Genomic DNA, 24,656 nt, shown 5'->3' on the forward strand with positions numbered 1-24,656 from the left:
CTTTACTTTGCTCCACCTGCAGAGGACTTCTTGCTCTGTGTTTGTGATACTCACCTACCTACGTGGAGCTTTGTACTTAGCTGTTTTCTCTGCCTGGAAAGCTCTTCCCCTGGATAGACCTGGTTCCCTCTCACTTCAGTAGGTCTGCTCAGGTTGCCTACACTATCTAAAGAAATGATACTCCACTGTTATAGTTTATTTCCACTTTTCCTTATTGTTGATCTTCCTTCAAAGCACTTAATACTACCTAAAGTAATTAATCAGTCTCTCCCCACTAGAAGGTCAGTTCTGCAAGGGCAGCGACTTTGTTTTGTTCACTGCTGTCTTCCCAGCACCTCAAGCAGTGCTTGTCATGAAGTAGATGCCAATAAATACTTGAATGGATGACCAAAAATGTTGAATGAGTGAATGAATGGATGGCAGTGTGTAGAAGCGATGGTCATTTTTACCTGGGTGGCATCAGAAATTGTTTAGGCTTTATACAAGGGAATAAACGGGCGAAAAATCTTTTTAGCTCTAGAGCATAAAGGTGGGGAATCCAAAAGAGTTGGGAAGCCAGTGTTCTGTTCAACTTTCTGCTATTTATTTATTTCTTACAGATAATCACATTTTTGCCTGGGGCAATGGTGGTAATGGTCGCTTGGCAATGACCCCCACAGAGAGACCCCACGGCTCAGATATCTGCACTTCATGGCCTCGGCCCATCTTTGGATCTTTGCATCATGTCCCAGACCTGTCTTGCCGAGGCTGGAACACCATTCTCATTGTTGGTAAGGGTTCCACTTGTTGGTTAGGATGGCTTTGACAGAGGATTGACCTACACCTAAGTTACTGAGGGTCACACTCTTGCAAACAAAAGTGTCCTAAAGAAAAGAAGCTACTTCTGTAATCTTAACAGTGATCAGGTGGGAGAAACAGAACATTGTTATTTCCTGAGCTTTGTCACTTACTATCTCATGAAAACTTTGGGCTCTGCCCCCTTAACATAGAATTTGTTACTTCTGGTTGTCCACTAATTAGTTTATCTGTAATCATGCTTTTGTGAGAAATATTCAGTGCACCTTTAAAAAGAAACTAAATCATAACTGTTTTCTGCATAAAGATTCCTTTGTTATGAACTAAATTATAAAGGCCTGTTTGAAGGTCTACAAGTTCATTGTTTTAGGTCAATGGTTCTCACCTTTGGCTGCACATTAGAATCCCTTGAGGAGTTTTCAGAAATCCCATTGTCCTGACCAATTACATTGGAACCTCTGGATTGGGACCTAGGCATTGCTACTTTCTAAAGCTTCCCAGCTAATTCCAAAGAATAGTTAAGGTGGAGAATTGCTACTTCACGTAGTGATTATAGTTAAAGTTGCTAGTGGTGCTTGGCTTCTAATATTTATATCTAAAATAGTAATTAGTTGTCTGGTGTGAGATAGCAATTATCTCCTAGATTAAGTCCCTATCCAGGTCTTGTCATTTTTCCTGCCTCTGGCTGTAAACAGTGCTTACCTACTGAATATTTTTCCTCAGAGAAAGTATTGAATTCTAAGACCATCCGTTCCAATAGCAGTGGCTTATCCATCGGAACTGGTAAGTAGCAGTATCTCAAGTACCAGTGGTTTTTCTCAGGTGTGAGTCTTTGGGTTGAATTCCATGCAGTCTTCCCAAAAAAAGGAAATAGGAAATATCTTTGGGAATGAGGAGCACAGTGATCAAGAGGGAAGAGCATATTTTTGCAGATTTCACAATAGATTATGACTTTTACTTTGTGGTCAGGGGGAGAGTACATCTTTGCCACCACACATGTGGGGGTAATTACATGGCTAGCCCAACCTTGTAATGTGACTTATGTACTGTTCCTTTCCCTAGAATGCTAGGGGCCGTGCTTTCTGGCCACCCTTCACTTCTATGGTGCTCCAGCGGTGTTCTAATCTATAGAAACGGTCCTTCAAAACAGGCCCTCAGCATTAAAAGTTGGCTTTACTTTCAGTGTGGTCAGGAAAATCAGCCCAAAGGTCTCTAATACTTTTCCTTTGACTGCTTTGTTCATGGTTCCCTTGTCTAGGGCCTTGCTAGGAAACTGAATCTGTGTTCCTTTTGGTTTTCCATTTGCTAGAGTACCTATCTATAGTCCTTGATGTCTCAAAACTGGATATTTTGTGGAATCAAAACAGATAAAGACCCGGAATGAAAGCAGATTAATCCTCTAAAAAGACAGCTGAAAATCTGATCCAGACTTGTTAAACTCCAGTTGACATAAACACACATCATACCTATTATTAGTTTTCTTTAGTAACTCATTGCTCAGCATCTGTTTTTCCATATTAATATCTGTTACAAATGATAAAGTATCTTTTTGCTAAACACAGCTGTTCTATTATAGCTTTATTTTACTGGAACAGTATTTAAAGGAAAAACATAAGATTAAAAGCACATGTCCGTTATCTGGAAGATGTAAACTCTGTAAGAGGAGGGATTTTTGTCTTTTCTCTTCAATAATTTTATCCACATTGCCTAGAAGAGTGCCTTGCAAATGGTATTATAATTAGTCAGTAAGTGTTGATTGAGTGTGTTACAGCCATCCAGTGGAATATTATATGTGTTCAAGTGAACAACAACCCATAAAGTTCAAAAACAAGCAGAATAAATAATATATTGTATAAGGATACATAAGTGTGTGATAAAGTCCCCCCCCAAGAAGAAATGAAAAATACAAAATTAATCAGAGTAGTTGTATCTAGGTAGGATGCCAGAGAAAGAAGGGAATTCACAAGGTAGATAGAGCAATATCCTTATTCAGTCCTGTCCTGTAACTCTGTGCAACAGTCAGAATGTTCTGTATCTGTGCTGTCCAGTGTAATAGCCACCAATCACATGTGGCTGCCAAGTGTTTGAAAAGTGGCTCTTGTGACTGAAGCACTGAATTTTTAATCCTGTTTAAATTTAAATAACAAAATATGGCTAAAAGCTACCATATTGGAAAGTAATTGTACTTTCACGTGGTAGATTCATGTATGTTTCTTTTGTTAGGCATCAAAACTTACACATGTTATAAATAGTCTTATGTATATGTCAGTGGTAATATAACTTATTTTTTGTAATACAGTTTTTTTAAAGCCATTTAAGACAAAAAAGCAGCTTCAGAGATTAGTTTGGCATCTATAGTTGTGCTGCTTCGATATGAGCACAGTGTGGCACAGTGCAGTCCTCAAACCAAGTTAGCTGGCGGTCATGAATAATAATCCTTTACATTTAACTGTAGAAGATACCATGCAATTCTTTTTGTTGTTTTTTGGCAAATTTCTTAGTTATATTTTTCTTTGGCCCATTTGAAAGTTCAGTTTCATTTCCTGACTGTGCATCAGCTCATCTTCATTAAAGGTAATTTGGAATCTGCTGTGTGACATTAAAGAACCAGCCATCACATTTTTTGTTTTTGTTGTTATTGTGCTTAGTTGCTAAGTTGTGTCCAACTCTTTTGCAATCTCAGGGACTATTAACCCACCAGGCTCCTCTATCCTTGGGATTTCCCAGGCAAGAATACTAGAGTGGGCTGCCATTTCCTTCTCTAGGGGATCTTCCTGACACATTCTTTACTACTGAGCCACCTGGGAAGCCCTCAAATTTTTTAAATTCTTACAGATAGTCATTAAAGAATTTGATGAATTTAATGGTTGAGGACTTCTCTATTCTATTGTTTTCCCAGAAAGGGAATTAATGGTGAGCTTATCTGGCAACTTTAAGAGGTGTTTGGCTCAAATGTGAAAAATCTTTTGTATTCAATATATAAGAAGAACCTCCATGGAGGATGCTGGAGTCTGAATACTTAAGGTGTGGATGCAGTGCTTGGGGTCATTATTCAGTAATCCTGTAAAACATTGATAATCTGCTGAACATAAGTACAAGCAAGTTTGGAAAGTAGAAGTGAATACTGTCATAATGATCCTGATACACAATACCTTGTGTAAAAAACTAGAAATTTAGCCCCAGGTATCTGACTTACACTGTTGCTGTTCCACTTCACGCAACTCTCAGAAACTCTTCAGGGGGTGGTGGGGCTGTCAGCTGGTAAATATTGTTGCATAGCAAACCTCTGTATTTCTGTGCTGCATATCTGTCAGTGGTTCAGAGCTCTAGCCCAGGAGGTGGCAGCGGTGGCGGAAGAGAAGACGATGACAGTCAGCAGGAATCTGAAACTCCTGATCCAAGTGGAGGCTTCCGAGGAACAATGGAAGCAGACCGAGGCATGGAAGGTCTTGTCAGTCCCACTGAGGCCGTGCGGATCAGCAGTGGGGCCAGCAGCTCCTGTCCTGGCTGGCTTCGAAAGGTAGTTCCTTTGGTGATGGGAACTCTGTAGGGACTAGAAGGATCTCTGTTTCCTATGTCCTGCTCAAGTGCTTTGCAGCAGGCATCTAGGTTTCTGATTCTACCTGAGCCGAAATCATCAAATCTCTAATCCTTTTTCTTCCTGACAAGAAAAGATAAAGTGGTCTCATACCTATATTACTTAAGTGGATGGAAATTAACGTAACCTTCCTTGAAAGAAGTATTTGTAATGCACGTGTGCAAAGATTAAGCTTATAGATTTTGTACTGTGGTTCGTAGAAGTAGAATATCAAGGTAGTTGGAATGCCTTACAGTAGAAAAATGCCTTAACAGTGGTTACATGGGATGATGGAATTACTGTTGATTTGTATCATGTCCCTTTGCCTATCAATATTTGCACATTTTCTACAGTGAATATTTATAGTTAGGGACTTCCTAGCAGTCCAGTAGTTGAGACTTGGCCTTCCAAAGCAGGGGATGCAAGTTCGATCCCTGACTGGGGAGTTAAGATCCCACATGCCTAGTAGCCGGAAAAACCAAAACATGAAACAGAAACAATATTGTAACAAATTCAATAAAAAGACTTTACAAATGGTTCACATTAAAAAAGAAAATCTTCTTAAAATTATAGTTAAGAGAAATTTTAAATCCCACCCCCCCCCAACAAAAAAGAGGGAACCTGTAAATGTAAGGCTCCCTCTGAAATAATATTAACCTTGATAGCTACTTAGGAATGTGGATGAAAGAAGCGGCACACAGTTCTGTCTAAAGCTTCAGCCTTTAGCAGCCTGGCAGTTAGCCTCACGGCCATCACCTTAGAGCTTCCCAACTTACTGAATAGCCTTTGTTGACTGAGTGTGTTGAGGCATCACGCTGGGTATCAAAAGTGTTCTTGAAATTGAGTTTGAATTCCCTTCCCTATCCGCTCCTCAGAGGAAGGACTGGCAGGACGCTGACTGACGGGGCGAGCTGTGTTGTAACCACAGCTGTCCTGCTCCACTAGAGGGAGCTGGTGACATGCCAGCGTGAAAGCTACAGCCGGGAAGGAATCCGGACGAAAGTGAAAAGGCTCAGATGGAACTGATGAGGTTCTTTCTCTCATACATAGGAGCTGGAAAATGCAGAATTCATCCCTATGCCTGACAGCCCATCTCCCCTAAGTGCAGCTTTTTCAGAATCTGAGAAAGATACTCTGCCGTATGACGAGCTACAAGGACTCAAGATGGCTTCCGAAGCGCCTTTGGAACACAAGCCCCCAGCAGGAGCCTGGGTAACTGAGCTTTTGCCTTTAAATCAAGACTAGATAAACAATGGCTGTAAGCTCTACCCCATTCTCCTGGCCTCCCTGTCTCTCCCGCTAGCTTCGTTGTTTCCCAGCTGCCCAGCATCAACTCACACCTCCTGTTCAGCAGTGCTTAAAGCCTCTGCTGCTGCTAAGTCGCGTCAGTTGTGTCCGACTCTGTGCGACCCCATAGACGGCAGCCCACCAGGCTTCCCCATCCCTGGGATTCTCCAAGCAAGAACACTGGAGTGGGTTGCTATTTCCTTCTCCAATGCATGAAAGCGAAAAGTGAAAGTGAAGTCGCTCAGTCATGTCCGACTCTAGCGACCCCATGGACTACAGCCTACCAGGCTCCTCTGTCCGTGGGATTTTCCAGGCAAAAGTAGGCAAGGCTAAACTGACTTCTGCGGAAAGTATTTACCCTTTCGTATTTCTGACAGGCCTACACCTTTCTATACCAGATGATTGTCTTTCTTTTCTCTCTGCCTTCAGTTCAGTTCAGTGGCTCAGTCGTATCCGACTCTTTGCAACCCCATGGACTGCAGCACGCCAGGCTTCCCTGTCCATCACCAGCTCCCGGAGCTTGCTTAAACTCATGTCCGTAGAGTCGATGATGCCATCCAACCATCTCATCCTCTCTTGTCCCCTTCTCCTCCTGCCTTCAATCTTTGCCAGCATCAGGGTCTTTTCAAATGAGTCAGTTCTTCACATCAGGTGGCCAAAGTATTGGCCAAAATATTTCAGCTTCAACATCAGTCCTTCCAATGAAAATTCAGGACTGATTTTCTTTAGGATGGACTGGTTGGATCTCCTTGCAGTCCAAGGGACTCTCAAGAGTCTTCTCCAACACCACAGTTCAAAAGCATCGATTGTTCGGTGCTCAGCTTTCTTTATAGTCCAACTCTCACATCCGTACGTAACTACTGGAAAAACCATAGCCTTGACTAGACGAATCTTTGTTGGCAAAGTAATGTCTCTGCTTTTTAATATGCTGTCTAGGTTAGTCATAACTTTTCTTCCAAGGAGTAAGCATCTTTTAATTTCACGGCTGCAGTCACCATCTGCAGTGATTTGAGAGCCCCGCAAAATAAAGTCTGACACTGTTTCCACTGTTTCCCCATGTATCTGCCATGAAGTGATGGGACCGGATGCCATGATCTTCATTTTCTCAATGTTGAGCTTTAAGCCAACTTTTTCACTCTCCTCCTTCACTTTCATCAAGAGGCTTTTTAGTTCCTCTTCACTTTCTGCCATAAGGGTGGTGTCATCTGCATATCTGAGGTTATTGATATTTCTCCTGGCAGTTTTGATTCCAGCTTGTGCTTCATCCAGCCCAGTGTTTATCATGATGTACTCTGCATATAAGTTAAATAAGTAGGATGACAATATACAGCCTTGAAACGCTCCTTTTCCTATTTGGAACCAATCTGTTGTTCCATGTCCAGTTCTAACTGCTGCTTCCTGACCTGCATACATATTTCTCAGGAGGCAGGTCAGGTGGTCTGGTATTCCCATCTTTTTTAAGAATTTTCCGCAGTTGTGATCCACACAGTAAAAGGCTTTGGCGTAGTCAATAAAACAGAAGTAGATGTTTTTCTCTCTGCCTTAGAAGTACCAAAATTGAAATTCCAAAATTCAAGTCCAGTATTTCATGACACTGTGAGGGTAGGTTGGAGTTTTAAGTATATGTCAGAAATAATACTTGTAGTCTATTGGGAGAGCAATGCATTTATTCTCAACTTTGTTAGAAATCAAATTGTGGTAAATATCTCAATAAAACTGTAAACTGGGGATCATCAAACTTTTTCTAAAGGACTGCATAGTAATTATTTTAGGCTCTGCAGACCATACAGTCTCTTGTAACCACTCAACACTGACATTGTAGCACAAAAGCAGCCAAAAATAATGCCTAAAGAATGGGCATGTTTATGTTCCAATAGAACTTTATTTTACAAAAACAGGCCATAGGCTGAATTTGGCCTATGACTATCATTTGTTGACCCTTTTTAAAAAGTACAGTAGAAAAAGGGAGAAAAATCCAGGCTAGCATAATTGAAAAGCTTCCCAGAAGAGGAAATAAGGCCTTTGAAACTTCAAGGTAAACATTTTTATTCCTCTGTCAGTTAGCGGTCTTGAATTGTTTTGGTGATGCAGTTTATTGAGCGCCTCTTAAATCTCTTCTAAAGTGTGATCCACTATATTTCATGAATATTGACCTTTTGAATCATGGTGTCCTCACTGTGATCATACTTGTTCCAAACCAAATTGTGTATTCTCCCACAACTTTAAATCGGGAAGATATCAATGACTTTAAATTATTTCACAGAGTCCTCCAAAATAGATGATTTTTCTTTTACCTCACCGTAATGCAACTGAGGCACTGAGAGCTCCCTTGCTCTGTGATGTTAGAGCCAGCTTCTACAGTAATCCCAGAAGTTTTCTGTTTCTTTTACATTGACTTCATGTGTATGTGTGATTTTTCTTGTTACTTTAAAAGTAAAATCTGGTAGCACATAGAAGGGACATTGGATTAGGGAGCTGTAGCATCCAGGTGGAAGCTCCTATGACCCCTTTTCTCCTGTCTCTCTAGCCACCTCGGCTGAATCCTGCAGGAACATGTGCTGGGAAGGGAACACCCTTGGCTCCTACCTGTGCATGCAGTACTCTGCAGGTGGAGGTTGAGAGATTGCAGGGTCTGGTGTTGAAGTGTCTGGCTGAACAACAGAAGTTACAACAAGAAAACCTTCAGATTTTTACCCAACTACAGAAGCTGAACAAGAAATTAGAAGGAGGGCAGCAGGTGAGAGCATTAAAAGAATAATTCCGTTTCTAATTTTGTTTTGAAGAATCACAGAAACAAAACACCAGTCACTGAAATAGACTTACTTCTTTGCAAGTACTTATTTTTTGATGGTGTAATTTTTATAATTAACCCCAGAAGCTCAGTCTGTCTTTAGGCACCTGGATTGAATCATCTCATCACATAACTTCCATTGTTTTTTTTGTTACCTTTTTCTTTTACTTATTATGAAAAATCTTAAACATTGTATTTCAGTGGACTCCTGTATATACACCATCTACATTCAACAGTCGTTAATATGTTGCTGTGATTGTTTCAAATGTATATATGTTTAAATATGTGTTGGTATTTATCTGTGTGTATTTGAAATAGGATTGTGTGTGTGTGTGTATACTTTTTCTTTAGCTAAACCATTTTCAAATAAATTATGAAAGTCATGACATAGCTGCCCTAAATACTTTATTACATACATCCAAAAACAGACATTCATTCTCCTGGAGAACTATAGTACTATTATCACACTTAACAAAAATAACACTAGTGTTCTTAATTCTTATCTAGTACTCAGTTGACACTCAAATTTTCCAAGGTTTCCCACACACAAAAAAATGTTCTTTATAACTTTTTATCAGACCAGCAACCAGTTAAGAACCTCCTTTTACATGATGTTTCTTGTTTCTTTTATGTAAACAATTCCCTGCATTACCACTCCTACCCCCTTTTAAAAAAAATTTTCCATGGCATTGGTTTGTAGAAGAAACAGGGTCAGTCAGTTAACAGAATGTCCTACATTCTGACTTTGTCTTATTTTCTTGAAATGTTGCTTCACTTGTTCGTCACCTTGTCATTTCTGTAAACTATAAGCTAGACTTAAGGCTTGATTAGATTCAAGCGAAGCATTTTTGGTAAAAAATACTTCACTGGTGTTGCTGCTTGCATCATTTTTAACGGGTCATAGCATTGCTCTGTATAGAGTGAACTAGGATAGAGAAATACTGTGAACCATTGGCTTTTTCCTTTACCAGCTTTACACGTTTGCACAAATTAGTTTGTTTCTCTGAGTCCTTGTTTTCACCTGAAAGAAGAAAATAATACCACCTACCTTGTATGGTTGTTTTGAGGATTAAATGAAATAATGTCTGTGAAGGTATTTTGGAAAGTAATACACACACTTGAGGTAAGCATGGAGTGATTGGCAGCAGTAGCAGGCAGGAGGACCATTTTGCCTAGGGCTGTTAGAGTTTTAAAACCGAAAATTCTGCATCCTAGAAAATCCTGCAGCCCTAGGCAAATTGCAACACTTGGTCACCCTACCTGCAACAAGTGTACAGGAGTGGACTTTACATAAAATCCTACTCTACTCAGGTAGTAGTATGGGCTCACAAAACTGTGGCTACGCATTCTTAGCGCTTGGCATTGAAAATGTAGTCCTGAACTGCCGTAACCAAGTGGCAGTTAACCTGGAACTGTGTTTTATCTGGACAGGTGGGGATGCATTCCAAAGGAACTCAGACAGCAAAGGACGAGACGGAAACGGATCCAAAGCCTGACTTAGATTCAGATTCCTGGTGTCTCCTGGGAACAGACTCCTGTAGACCCAGCCTCTAGTCTCCTGAGCCTGTCTAGCCTCCAGGAAACTGGGATCCAAAGACCTTCACAGCACACTTACTGAACGCAGAGCGCGCTTTCCTGGCTTCGTTCACTTGCAGACAAGGAGCGCGAGGCGGAGGTTCTGAAGCACTTTCCATGTACACTTGGAGAGTAGCACTGCCTATTAGGATCTAGGAGTGGTTTTGTGTTGGAGAACGGAGGGCCCCATGGCCCTGGCTTTGTCCTCAGTGACTGCCATAGCAACAGCAGCTCTGTACCTCATCTGGTGATCCCACCTTTGAAGAGGAGACACGATGCTCACGTTCATTTTGCTGCTAGCAGCTTATATCCCACTTATCACTTTCACCGTTAATTGGAAGCTGCCTTGGGAATTCAGTGCCAGGCATTGCACCTCTGGGTGGAGGAGGTTAAAGTGTAAAGCTGAAGAGGGCTGCAACCAGGTGCGGCCCATCCAGGGTCATCTGGAGAGTGGTGAAGTGTTCCAGGCCCTCTCAGGAGCCTTAGTCCAGGAAAGTATGTCTGGTGGAGTCAATCTCCAGCTTGTTTTCAGAAAGTTGAATTACTTTGTGCAGCTAAATGCTTTAGGAGGAACAATGGGCTTAGGTTGCTTTTCCTCTGAGAGTTGAGTGGAACTTTTTCAGTGAGGAGTAGAGAAAGAAGGGCAGGTCCCTCCTCGTCACACAGCAGGAGTGTCAGGGTGGGATTTCCCAGCTTTGGAAAAGCCTTTTGAGAGGTAAAGTGTCTCATAGAGAATTGAGTCCATGGGGCAGAAGAAATGGACTTTGGAGGAAACCATGAGGGGAGGTCCTCAGCTGCCTCGGCTTGGCATCTTCGAGAGGACCTAGAGTGACTTGAGTCTTCTCCCCAGAGAAGGCTACTTGTGCCTCTGCCTTCGTGGCTCTTAGGGTTCTAATCTTGACATCAGCAGCCCCAGCCACTCCCTTTCTGTATGTCTAGTCAGTATTTTTCCCCTTTTGGTGTTTTATGAAGCCATATCAGTGAATCTGTATCATCTTTCCTACTTGAGTGGCCCAGAGCCAGCACCAAAACCTGGCAGTCCCTGAAGCCTGACAGAATAGGAGGATCCTGCCAATTTTGAGAGGAATTTGGCTGAGAGCCAATCCCCGTGTCTTCATGTCCTTGTAGACAGGAGCAAGCCAGCTCTTCCAAAGAGAGCAAGTGTCCTCGAAACGTTTGATGATTTTACTTAAGGAGGTGAGCTTTGTGTTTCCAGCTCACCTTTACATGAGCTGCCTTGATGACTGTCACATCCTACCTCCTTAGAAAGAGCTAAAATGATCTGTTTCATTTTCCCCAACCAACAAGTAAATGTTTGATATCTATTTAATATTTTGGAAGGACCTGTGCAATGGAAATTTTGCCATTTTCCCTAAAATTGGTGGTGTGAAGGCTGCTGCTCCAGGAAAACCCCACAGCTGGGGATGGGCAACTCTACTCAATGGGATCTTCTTTGGTTTGATATTCCCATTGTTTTCTCAATTCTGGGAAGCCTAGTACAATGGTACTAATGTAATCACCGAAGCCTTTTCTTAAAATAAGGGAAGGGGCCAACCCTGGATTAAAGTTACAAGTTCTGGGGACTTGGGGGGTTTGCAACAAACCCTAACAATGGGTTTTGGTTCATCATGTAAATGCAACTTTGATTTTTTTTTTTTTTTTAAAAGGACTGACTGGCCTTTCATGTTCCTGTATCCCTTATGCTCACCATCTCAGCAGGCCTGAGAGGCAGGGTCAGTTTGGGTGTTAATCATGAGTATTGCTTGTGCCATGGAACCGAGGGACATGGGCACGTTGCTGAGACCGTGGGGTGAAGGAGCACTGAAGGGAGGGTGGGAGCCCTGGCTCCAGAGAGGGAGTCACTCTCCAGCAGTGGAACGCTGGGATCGTTTGCTCTAGCATGTTCCCTTGGGAAGTCTTGGTTTGCTGTTAATCTGGCTGAGAATCTAAGTTCTGTGCCTTAGAGACAATTTGCACTTTCCCAAATTGTGCCTGGGACAGCCATATGATTTTTCCCACCAGAAAGCTATGCAAACAGAAACCAGTTCATAGGTGGCAGCCACACATCAGATAAGAAGTGAAAGGTGAGGCAGCAGAAATGCCTTTAACTGGTTTTCTGTAGCTAATTTTAAATTGTGTCCTACTTTTCTTCTTTATGTAGTGCTAGGTGTTTTAAGTTTTCCAGTAGTATTGCTTTTGCATTATAGTATAACCTGAGTTACTCCTTTGCTCTGACGTTGTTGCTGAAGAATTAGCTTATTGTTAGCCAGATGTTTGAAAGGTTGAGGGTGGAGTGGTTTGGCATTTCTGTTTTAAATAAACATTTCAACTCTCAATCAGCGCTATGCCTCAGTGAGCCCGCACATGGACCTTAGTCACTGGGGATCAAACACGCAGACTGCAGGCCTTCGTGGATCTTCGATTCAGTGAGTCTTCATATAAACAAATAAATGCAAGGGGCATTTGCAAAGAAATTATCTTTGCTTGTTTCCAATTTGTTTTTCTTGCTAATAGAATCATTTTTGCTGCTACAACTTTCTTCCCCCACCCCAAACTTTTAAAATATAGTGCTTAAAGTGCAGAAGGAAAAAAACATGAGCCATTAAAAGCGGAAGGGTGATGTCTTGTACTTATCTCCTCAGTTACAGTGGGCTTTTTCAAGTGATACTGCCAGTTTATGTTTATAAAACTGTTTTCCCTCAAAAAGGCTGAACTGTATTTGGTCTCCCTGACATAGCACAGCCAAGTTGTAACTTCTCTTGGCTGAACATTTCACTAAAGTTAAAAGCAAGAACAGACCTAAACTCATATTTCATTTGATTTTGCCATATATTTGGAAACATTCATAATAGAACAACTCTGGTGCAAGGATGTATTATAAATAAATTATTTCAAATGAGCATCCCTGGGCCTCGAAAGTAGTATTATTCATGATAATGTCAGGGCAGAGTGGCTGTAGTCAGGACTGCAAAACATGTTCCTTCTAGCCACAAAGCAAAAAATCACTTATCGCTGCAATGATTAACCATGGAGATAATTTAGTGGTTCATGCTGATCATTAAATCTCACAGAATCATGAACATTAAGGAGGGAAACACTATATCATTTCTCTGCTACCTCCTGTGTAGCTGTGAAAAGTGACAAATTGATGACCTACAGCAAATGTTGGCCAAAGGTGCTGTGTTGCATTCAACAGACTGCTGTTAATACTGTCTCAGCATGTCTGCATATACTTTTCAACAAAGTGAGTCTTACTGTGAGATTTTTTTCCCATTGCTTAACCTTTTGAACTTTAAAAATTTATAGCGTCTACTTACTAAAGGTTCTTGGATACAGTAGTATAACACAAAGACATTAACAAGCAGCATTTATTTATCCTCTGTCATTCCTCTGCTATCCAGGAAGAGACTTAGAAAAAGGGTTCTTTCTTCTTCCCAAAGATCCAATCAAGCGAAATTTAAAAGACTAATGGATATTCCTGTTATAATCAAGGCCTAAACATGTTGAGATCGAAGGGAACACTAGGGCACTGACTATTGTTTATTTCTCTAGCAGCATAAGAAAGCGCTCCCCACACACACATTTGTTCTCCCTGGAGGCCCCTGGCCTGTGACCTTATAACATCATCCAGGGCTTCTGACCAGACAGACAAGGCAAATAAGTGAAGCACGCCAGGCGGGTGGTGCCCTCTGTGCTCCACCCCGTCTGGAAGGAGCAACTGGTTCCGAACCCCACTTGGTGCTGAGTAGAGCTGCAGGCCCAGGGTTTCCAGAACTCCCAGTTTTTCAAAAGATGCTCCATATCACCATTTTTAAATGTCAGATTATACTTTGAATGCTATGTCAGTCAAAACGTACCTGTGAAGCAAAGCAGTCCACAGGCTACCACTTCGTGACCTTGGCCACCACTCATTGTCATCATCTATTGCTTTTACTATCAAGTGTGAAACTTAAAAGTGGGTACCTCATTAAACTTGCCGGGGAACTGTGTATATTGGGTTAAATATCTGGTGTTCCTCTGTGAGGTTTCTTTAAATGAACAAACAGAGGCGCCATTAGGTTATACCTCTTTTTCTTTGTAACAGGAAAAGCATAAAGCAATACATGCTGTTTTTTAAAATATATATGATTTTGTTTTCAGCCTAGTGTCCAGCAGCTTCACAGCTAAAGCCTTAAAGATGGGCATATCAAATTGGTCTGATCTGTTGGCCCAGCCACTCAGCAGAAGCCGTAGAGGAAATGGAACAAGAGTTAAGTGGCCATCTGTAGTTAGTTAATATGGCTTTGTGGTCTGCACAGTCCCCTTTGCCCAGGTCAGCTTCATTGACTTTTCTCCAGTATCTTAAACTAACAGTTTGAGTAATGCTCTCAGGACAGTAATCTTATTAGTATTTCAGATCTTTTGTGCTCACTTCATTCTACCTGAACTGGTATTTCCCCCATTAGACACTGCCTTATCACTTCTCCTGTTTGACAAGTCTGAAAGTGAAGTCACTCAGTCGTGTTCGACTCTTTGCGAACCTATGGACTGTAGTCTACCAGGCTCCTCCGTCCATGGGATTTTCCAGGCAAGAATACTGGAGTGGGTTGCCATTTCCTTCTCCACTGACAAGTCTAGGACTCACTCATTTTATGATTTAATTTTAAATTCACGAAACCTATTTTTTCAGTGCCTAATTATGAAGGTTACTTGCAGTAGGCACGATTCTGCTGAGAAAATTTTAGATCTGGCATCTTTTCCTTCAGAGTTTACTTTTCAGAAGAGAAGTTTACTGTGATATAATCAGTACAGACATGTGACACTGAAATGTCCCAGCTTGCTTTGGGGGTACATTTTGCTGCGTCATTTTAAAAGTCATCAAACCAAAATGATTTGAAAGCAGAGTGCTAACAACAGCTGAAATTAAAGTTCCTTCTTTTTTTTTTTGACATATGAAATCCATTAGAAAAGAACAACTACAGAGACATAATGTGCTTTCTCCCACCCCTACCCTGTAAAGTACATAAAGATGAGGTTCCCTTTATTACACAGTACAACATGGGGAGGGTTTAGGACATACTGGCGCCCCAACCTTACATACTTGTATTGACTTTCTGCCAGGACCATGTACCAGGGAGGTCATTTGCCTTACAGCAGAAGTGTATTTTTTATAAGAGATACCATGCATGATCCTGTGACACCAGTGAGCCAACTTCTTACAAGAACGAGAAGAGTTAACCAAACATGCAGAGGCAGTGGCAAGAAGGCACAACAAATGCAGGCATTTAACTAGCACAAACCATAATCAGGCTTGCGAGAAGAGAGCTTTAATGTAGCCTGCTCACTGCTCTTAAGTTTCTTCACCCATCAGTTCTCAGAGCAATTACATCAGGCACATCAGCCGGAGGTGGTGATTTAGTGGGAAGCTGAGGCTTCTTTTTGCATCTTTCTGCTTAGCAATGGGTCTCTCTTTCTTCACTGATCTCAGCTCTGCAGGCAGATCTGGGATATGTAAAAGTGTTAGTTCTTCCTGCTCTGCATCAAATTACTCTACTACTTACTGCTCAAGAGAAGCAGAAACCTTCTGAACCATCGAGGAGGTTTCCACTATTGTCTGCTCAACTGTAGTGCTTTCTTGGAGGCGGAGGACGGTTCTTGATGGTCTTACACTTGGGGATGTGCCGCTCTGCCACCTTGGGAGCAAAGTGGCGGCTACAGTGAGGGCATTGAATATAGTCTGGATTTTCTACAGGCAGGATGGGAGGCAGGTCTGAGGGGTTTCCACCTTTGGCAATCACCTGCTGGAACTCTCGAGCCTGACGGAGGGTACGGATGAAGGATTCATGCTTCTGTCTCCAGTTGCTCTTCCGAGGAGGTTCAACCTGTAAGTTGAAGAAAGACTGATCATTTAACTTGGTATCTAGGTCATCCCCTTCCTGAGTCTCCGTTAGAATGATAGTAAGGAAGTTAAAAGGGTGTTAATACACAAGGTCAGAGAGAACAGGAAAGGAGCAACAATGATAACTGACTTGCCAGAGTGGAGACACTTAAACCTAAGGGCCTGCAAAGGCGGATATCACTGAGAGGCAAGCTGGTTTTCCCTGAGAGGCTTAATGCTTGGAAATACAGGTAGTGGAAAGGGGAGGTACAGGGCTGGGAACAGGTCGGCTCCCATGGCTCCTCTCCACCTTGCATGTCCAAGTGCCCAGTACTTCCAACACCCTCTCTGGAGAAACTGAACCAGACAGGTTTCAGACTCAGGATATCCGGGCATAATGGAGAACAGCATTAATCTAAGAGCTGAAATGGGATTAAGGGCAAGTTGTACGTGATGTATTGTGTCCCCCACCATCCTCCAGAGTACCAGGCACACTGGCACCCTCATAGGAGACGAGAGTTCTCTGGATGCATCAAGCAGTTGAGAGAAGTTGAAATGCTGACTCTGTGCAACCCCACTTCAAAGGCTCACTGTTTGATAACCCCAATATGAAAGCCTTCAGTCAACAAGCCCCACTTAAGCTTAAATATGAATGGACAGACAAGGATGACTAGACATTTGAGTAAAGCTCTGACTTTAAACTTTCCTGACTTCAGACTACACCACAAAGCTACAGTCATCAAGACAGTATGGTACTGGCAGAAAAACAGAAATTTAGACCAATGGTACAAGATAGAAAGCCCAGAGATAAACCCATGCACCTATGGGCACCTTATTTTTGACAAAGGGTGCAAGAATATACAATGGAGAAAAGACAAGTCTTGTCAGTAAGTGGTGCTGGGAAAACAAGACAGCTACATGTAAAAGAATGAAATTAGAATACTTCCTACCACCATACACAAGGATAAACTCAAAACAGATTAAAGATCTAAACATAGACGAGAAACTATAAAACTCAGAGAAAAAATAAGCCGAATACAGTGACATAAATCACAGCAAGATCCTCTAGGACCCACCTAGAGTAATGGAAATAAACAAAGGAGATCTAATTAAACTTAAAAGCTTTTGCACAGCAAAGGAAACTATAAACAAGATGAAAAGATAATCCCCCAGAATGGAAAAAAAATAGTTATAAATAAAGCAACTGACAAAGGATTAATCTCCAAAATATACAAGCAGCTCAGGCAGCTTAATATTAGAAAAATAAACAACTCAATCAAAAATGGGTAGAAGACCTAAACAGACATTTCTCCAAAGAAGATATAACAGATGGCTAATAAACACATGAAAAATTTGCTCAACATTGCTTATTATTAGATGCAAATCAAAACTACAATATATCACTTCACACTGGTCAGAATGCTCTATCTCTGCTCTGTTCAGTCATATCCAACTCTGCAACCCCATTAACTGTAGCCTGCCAGGCTCCTCTGTCCATGGGATTTTCCAGGAAAGAATACTGAAGTGGATTGCCACTTCCTCCCCCAGGGGATCTTTCTAACCCACAGATTGAACGCATGTCTCCTGCATTGGCAGGCAAATTCTTTACCACTGAGCTACCTGGAAAGCCAGAATGGCCATCATCAAAAAAATCTACAAACAATAAATGCTACAGGAGGTTTGCAGAAAAGGGAATCCTCTCGTACTGTTGGTGGGAATGTAAATTGATACAGCCACTATGGAGAACAGTATGGAGATTTCTTTAAAAACTAGGAATAAAATTACCATATGACCCCGCAATCCCACTACTAGGTTCATACCCTGAGAAAACCACAATTCTAAAAGACACATGTATCCTAGTGTTCACTGTAGCACTATTTACAATGGCCAGGACATCTAGGCCAGGAAGCAACCTATATGTCCATCAACAGATGAATGGATAAAGAAATTGTGGTACATGTATACAATGGAATATTTCTCTGCCACAAAAAGGAACAAATTTGAGTCAGTTATAGTGAGGTGGATGAACCCAGAGTTTGTTACAGAATGAAGTAACTCAGAAAAACAAATATTGCGTATTAACACATATATATGGAATCTAGAAAAATGGTGCTGATGAACCTATTTGTAGGACAGCAATAGAGACACAGACACAGCGAACAGACTTGTGCACACAGCGTGGGAAGGACAGGGCGGGATGCAGCACTGACACATACACATTACCATATGCAAACAAAGCCAGTGGGAAGCTGCTGTAGGGTGCAGGGCGCTCAGCCAGGTGCTCTGTGACAACCTGGCGCGGGCGGGGTGAGGTGGGAGGTGCGAGCAAGGCTCAAGAGGTAGGCTATGGCTGATTCACGTTGATGCATGGCAGAAACCACAACACTGTAAAGCAATTATCCTCCAATTCAAAATAAGTTTTATTTAAAAATCATAATATCAACAAGTGAGTATTAGAAGAGATTTTGTCTATGAAATGAGAATATATATATTATGAAAAAGTAATGAGAAAACCAAAAATAACTATTATAAATTAATGCTGTGATAACTAAAAAACAGAACTGTTGTAAATAATGTCAAAAAATTACTCAGAATGGGAAAAAAGAATTAAGATGGAAAGTAGAAAACATCAGAAAATTAGAAAGCCAATCTAGAAAACCCAACACCAACCAATAGGAGTTCCAAAAAACAGGACGAGGTGGAAATTATTAAACAAATAAGACACTAAACATTCCTGGAAATAAAGGTCCCTACCCTTGAGATTGAAATGGCCTATGCACTACCCAACACAATCACTGCAGAATTTCAGATTAAAGAGAGAATCCTATAAACTTTAATAAAAAGAAAAAATATATAGACTTCATATAATGGAGAAGGAAACAAAACGGCATCAGATTTCTCAACAGTAACACCAGATGCTGAAAGCTAGTGGGAAACTATCATAAAAGTTCTCACAAAATAATTTTCCATCTAGAATTCTCTATCTGGCCAATTCATCAGTCAAAAAATAAGACTATAAGATATTTTCATTCATCCCATGACAAAAAAATATGCCTCCATTCACCTTTTTTAATAAGCTTCTCCAAAGCAAGGAGTCAAGCAAGAAAAAGGAAGACACAAGAGGCTAGGAACAGAGAAGTAAAGAGAAGGTCCCAGACAACAGGTCTGCACCAGGCCTAGAGGAGAGCCAGTCTGAACTGGAGCAGGAAGAAAACAATGGGAGGGAGGTTTCGGAATAAAAAAGTCAAATGGATAGACTATGAGAAGTGTTTCGGCAGTTACAAAAACATTAACAGGTGTCTGCGCTGGGAAGATCATTTAGGGAGGGAAAAACATTTGAGATCAGTATGTAGGAAACCAAGCAAATTAAAACATGAGTCAATTATTAACTCTGGGTACATGTGGACAGGGGCAGATTCTGTTCCCTGAGCAGTGAACAACATTTATGTGATTATTATCATATAAATAGCTGACTACTGGTTTAACCTAAAATTGAGATTTCAGTACAATGGAAGGACAGAAGTGGGAGGAGATGGGATATGAACCCACAGTGTCCATAAGTGGAGGTGAACAGATCATGTGCCAAACCAATAAATCAAGAAAATAAGTATATTATTTAGAAATATACATACCAGAAGAGTCATCTATCCGAACTGCCTGTTGGGGATAGCTGAAAGGCAAGAGAGGGATGAGGCAGAAGACTGTTGATCTGCACTACAGGTCACTTAGTAATACATGATTTTTAAATGTACTCAACCATTAGATGAAAATAATATTAAAAAGAAGGGGAAAAAAGGCAAGTAGCTACTTGGTGATGAATATAGGAAGAGATGTTATCAAAGGGAAAGGAAGGATCCATCAGGAGAGTCTTACTGAAAGAGACAAGGTAAGAGAATCAGTGTTAGAGATGGTATCTAGCAACCTTTAGAATAGAATTAGGGGAAAGTTCCTCAACCGTATGATACTTACACTTTAATTCTTCGTTGTATTGGAGTTCATTCAATTAACACTTATGAATCACAAAGCACAAAGATGTAGTCTCTTACACTCAATGCATGATGTACAGTAGAGAGACCAGAAGTATGAGTCTATCGGAAATTATGTGAATATTAAAGGAGAAAAGAAAAAGCATCCATTCTTCTGAATACACAGAAGGAATGACAGACACAAACCACTCAGCTTGCAAAGGCACAAAGCTTTGGAATAAGACTCAGGACAGTCTGAGGAGGGGAGTGCATCTCAATCCAGATACTTTCTGCCTTCCTATCCTCAACACAACATGTTTCCTCAAACAAGTTTCCACAAAGCCAGGGCATCTGATCTCAAAAATCCAATTGTTTTGCTTCATTGCTATGGTATTTGGGAATTTAAGAAATACAAGATTCTTTTTGGCTCTGGCCAGAAATGAACCACTGTAGTGGGACAGAGAATTCCCCAGTGGATTACCGGGTTGACCAGAAAGAAAACAGGAAAGAACAGGAACCTGTGATCATATCATTATCTGCAAGAGCAAAATGTTGACTTCTCATTGGCAACAGGATTTCAGGGAGATCATCGATAAACACAGAAACGACTTTCTTGTAGTCATTTCCCATACTAAAAGAAATAACTCTAACTGCAAAAAACATCTCTTAACAGCCTTCACATAAATGTGAGTTTTTAAAGGCCCCACAAATACACACATAAACTATAAAGTGCTAATGGACAAGAAATGCTAGTGCAGCAGTGGGGAGGGCTGGAAGGAAATGAAAATAAAATAATGCTTTCATAGTTTAGAGACAGGGCTTTGAGATCAGGTGGTCAAGGCTTTCCCACATTTTGGTCATTTGCATACCACTTTCACCTTATCCTCCTTACTATTGTTCTTTAAAGTCAATATTCCTAGAAATCAAGGGCTTGTTATGGTTTACTTTCCTAATACACATTAAAATTACTAAAATAAAAATTGTTTGTCAACATGCCATACTTATTTACAATCCCGGTGGTATAACCTTGACAAGGTATAACCAGACAATCTTCTCCCGATCTGACTGTCCAAATGTGCTTATGAAGTTCTCCCAAACGTATGGAAGTGTCTTGAAGTCACTTTTTACAACCTAATTTTTCTGCAGCTAGGAATGTTCACCAAAAATAAAGTCCTCTATCCCAGAAAAAAAATCACTCCTAGGCATATATCTGAAGAAAACCATAATTCAAAAAGATACACACACCCCGATGTTCACAGCAGTACTACTTAGAATAGCCAAGATACGGAAGCAACCTAAATGTCCAGCAACAGAGGGATGGATAAAGATGTGGTACATATACACAGTGGAATATTGCTCAGCCATAAAAAAAGAATGAAATAATGCCATCTGTAGCAATATGGATGGACCCAGAGGTTGTCACACTGAATGAAGAGAAAGCCAAATATCATATGATACCACTGTTATGTGAAAAAAAATTTTTAATGGTACAAATGTGCTTGTTTGCAGAACAGAAATAAGAGTCACGGATGTAGGGAACAAACTTGTGGTTGCCAAGGAGGAGTTGCAGGGGGGTATAAATTGGAAGACTGAGATTGAGATATACAGACTACTGTATATAAAATAAGTAACTAATACGGACCTGCTGTACAGCACAGGGAACTCAATACTCTGCAATGACCTATGTGGGGAAAGAATCTAAAAAAGAGTTATATACGTGTAGATATAGAGATGTCTATTCCTATATATGACTGATTCACTTTGTTGTACACCTGAAACTAACACAATATTGTAAATCAACTATACTCCGATAAAAATTATGTAAAAAATAAAGTCCTCCACCTTTAAGTTGTTTACACTCTAAATGGGGAGAAAAAGAATTCCAAACTTAATCATGTATTTCATGTATTTACTAAGAAGGTATATCAAAATTAGCCAAACTGGAAAAAGTAGATAGAGTTCCAGGAGTGGTAACAAGTCCTGATTTGGGGTGATGGTAGAATATTTTATAAAGAATGAGGAATTTTGTCAGGGTAGTGAAATGCTTCATAATATTTTTTTTTCATTCTCTTAAATTTTCTATAGTGTTTATTACTTATGTAACCAAAACGACATATTTTTTTAAGTCTAGATTTTGGAGTCATTCTGACCCAGATTTATATGCTGCCATTTAAAGCTGTTTGTGATCTTAAGCAAGTTAACCTGAGACTTGATTAATGAACTGATAAGACAATGAAATCTTCACAGGGCTGTAGTGAGGAACATATGAAAACCTCCCATCACTGTGACTGGCACACAGCAGTAATCAGTAAATCAAATGTGAATTTGTTCTCCCTATAAGACACATGAAATCTTTCTAAAGAAAATGGATGAGGACATAACAGGCTCTTAAAAGTGATCCCCACTCAATGGCAAATCCATAAGGCCCTTGTTACCTTGACTGAAGCTGGACCCTTCCAGTTCAAGTACTGCTCTAGTTCTGTGCCCTTGGCCCGGGCCCTGGAGGAGTCAAACACTTTCCTCTTGGAACCCTGCATCCTGCGGCAGATGCTGGAGTGTCTCTTCAGCCTGAGCAAGAGAAACTTTCGGCCGCAGTGGCTGCACTCGCCCAGTTCTGGCTCTTCAGTGGAACAGCTGGAGCCTGAAGAGTCTGGTGCCCTGGATGAGCTAGAATTGCTGGTGTATCTCTGCAAAGCGTTGAGCGGCGCTTCTGTAGCTTGAGAAAACTTCTCCTTCAATGGCCTTGAGACTCGGTCTCGGATTTTGTTATTGCTTGCCACGAGTCTTTCCCTTTTGAGCTTCTGAATTCTATAATTAGAGAACTGGAATGGACTAGAATTCTCTTGAGATTGTCCCCAAGTTTCATCTTCTCCTGTGTCTCTGCTGAAGACCTCCTCAGACCCAAGTGCTGGAGAGAAGATAGGTGTGTATGTGGTGATGCCATTATCTTTAACTCTCCTCCGTGAAAGCACCATTCTCTGGAGCTCTCTTTTTTCATTTTCCTCAGCCTGTTCTTTTCCCTTCTGGATCCTTCTGAGTTTCTCCTCCGTCTTCTTCAGCTTTTCCCTCAGAAGAGTCTCTTTTCTGCGGATTTCCTCCCCTAAGCTCTCCCCTGCAGCTTCTAGTCTTTGGATTTGCATCCACTCCGTCCTGTTGGCATTTGCCATGACCCTTTCCTCCTGAGTGGCAGCAACTGGACCAACCATCGATGAATTCACCCAGTTCCTCGAACCAAAGCTACTGTACGAATACTTTCTTGGCTCAGGGGTTCTTGGAAAGGCGTTCTGGTCTCCATCAGTGCCAGCCTCACCTGTACTATGGGACTTCCGATGAAATACAGGTTTCAGAGGGTATGCTCGGTCAACCCCCACTCGCTTCTTTGTCAAGGGGATGAATTCCTGGTCATTTGTTTTGGGATACTGGCACTGAGGGTCTGATGTGTAAAACAAACCCTTGGCTTGGCCCTGGGGATTGCTCCTTGAATCGTGCTGGCTCATTCCAGCACAGTGGGGATACGAACAGCTCTGGGCTTTTGTGCAGGTGTTCCACTTGGGGTGAGTGTAGAGATTATCCAGCATCAGTTCTTGGTTACTCCAAAGTTTCTGCTGGAAATTGTTCCTCGGGTGCCCTGTAGAGGACCGCTGGGAAGAGTCACCTTTTCTATAGGGGTCTTGCTTAGCTGAATGGAGCTCTGGAGAATCCCTTTTATTATGTGGGAGCATAACACCCATAGGCAGAGGCAACACCAACTGGAGACCAGCCATTCAGGGCCTGGACTGAAGCCTAGGGGAGATTTAAACCAGACATATGTGAGGAGTTTGTCTGAGGTTTACCTCCACTGCTAAAGTTTCTACATCTGTTTCTACATCTGCCTAACCACAATTTCCCTTAAACTTTTTAGGGACACTGTTGCTGGGACCACCAGAGCTTTCACTCAATAAGCATTTGGTGAATGCTTACTGTGTTCTGTGGGTGCTTATTAGGTTCTGAGGATAGAAAAAGGAGTGTGATACAGGTGTTCCTGCCACCTACCTTTCCTTTATATCACTACCAGCCTCTGCCATACACAGTGATGCTCCCGCACACACAATAATACACTCCAAAGCAGATGGAAAGAGCTATCGGATTGAAAGTCAGTTTTTAGGCCTGTGACACAGGACAAGCAGCTTCGCCTCGCTGGGGATTCACCCAGAGTTACAGGACTGGAATTTAGGGGCCGTAAGACTCTGAGTCCAGCCCCATCATTTTATAGGCAAGAAAACTGCAGCCCATTGGTAAGTGACCGGCACAAAAACTCTCGGGCTTCCCTCCTGCTGGAACCGTGCTTGACCCTAAAGAGCACAGAGCCGGTTCAGGGCATGCAGCAGGTGCTTGGCTGCCAAACCCTCACCCAAGGACCACACGATCCGGCCACCGCGGGTTTAGATCGGAACGCGGAAGTTGCGTTCTGTCCTGGAGGGTCACCCGGGACGTCCCCGACTTGTGACTCCGCTTCGAATACAAGCCCTCGGCTCTTCAGTCCGTCGGGCCTTGGGAGATCGATGCGCTGACCCCATGCCTTCCCGCCCTTCCGCGTACCTGAGGCTTTTTTGGAGGTGGCTCCCGCTTAGGGGAAGCCGCAGGACTCAGGTTCCCTCACCACTCGCCCTCCCGCAGCCGCCGGCCGCGCAGGCACTCTCAGAGGGCAGCTGTTATTCCCGTTGCCTGGAGACGGGGGCACGTGCGCGCGCCCAGCCCCGCCCCGCCGCGAATTCAGCTGGGGCGTGCGCAAGCGCAGTCCGCGCACCCGGGGCCGCTGGGGCCGCGGGC

The 24,656-nt window shown here is 41.9% G+C and overlaps 2 protein-coding genes across 2 annotated transcripts in view; one reads left to right on the forward strand and one right to left on the reverse strand.

Annotated features, from left to right (window-relative positions):
- Nucleotides 1-12,500, forward strand: part of NEK9 (NIMA related kinase 9) — a 37,256-nt gene extending 24,756 nt beyond the window's left edge. The window contains exons 17-22 of the mRNA XM_070377497.1: nucleotides 600-770; nucleotides 1,519-1,578; nucleotides 4,110-4,315; nucleotides 5,423-5,584; nucleotides 8,187-8,396; nucleotides 9,882-12,500. Of these exons, the coding sequence (XP_070233598.1) occupies nucleotides 600-770; nucleotides 1,519-1,578; nucleotides 4,110-4,315; nucleotides 5,423-5,584; nucleotides 8,187-8,396; nucleotides 9,882-10,004 (932 nt within the window). The 3' untranslated portion in view covers nucleotides 10,005-12,500. The remainder of the gene's footprint in view (nucleotides 1-599; nucleotides 771-1,518; nucleotides 1,579-4,109; nucleotides 4,316-5,422; nucleotides 5,585-8,186; nucleotides 8,397-9,881) is intronic.
- Nucleotides 12,501-12,980: 480 nt separating this feature from the next.
- ZC2HC1C (zinc finger C2HC-type containing 1C) lies at nucleotides 12,981-24,572 on the reverse strand. The gene is made up of 3 exons (XM_005900996.2): nucleotides 24,426-24,572; nucleotides 22,283-23,630; nucleotides 12,981-15,886 (listed from the first exon to the last, which is right to left on the reverse strand). The coding sequence occupies exons 2-3, from the start codon at nucleotides 23,609-23,611 to the stop codon at nucleotides 15,623-15,625; spliced, it is 1,593 nt and encodes a 530-aa protein (XP_005901058.2). The 5' UTR covers nucleotides 23,612-23,630; nucleotides 24,426-24,572; the 3' UTR covers nucleotides 12,981-15,622.
- Between the last annotated feature and the right edge of the window lie 84 nt (nucleotides 24,573-24,656).

Source organism: Bos mutus, chromosome 10, assembly GCF_027580195.1.
Source record: "Bos mutus isolate GX-2022 chromosome 10, NWIPB_WYAK_1.1, whole genome shotgun sequence".
Lineage (NCBI taxonomy): Eukaryota > Metazoa > Chordata > Mammalia > Artiodactyla > Bovidae > Bos > Bos mutus.

Bases quoted from the DNA above. Each gene is read 5' to 3' on its own strand.
- ZC2HC1C (XM_005900996.2), bottom strand. From the start codon at position 23,611: ATGGCTGGTCTCCAGTTGGTGTTGCCTCTGCCTATGGGTGTTATGCTC. The intron at 15,887-22,282 runs GTAACAAGGGCC...TTCAACTTACAG, and splicing joins AGGGTCCAGCTTCAGTCAAG to GTTGAACCTCCTCGGAAGAG.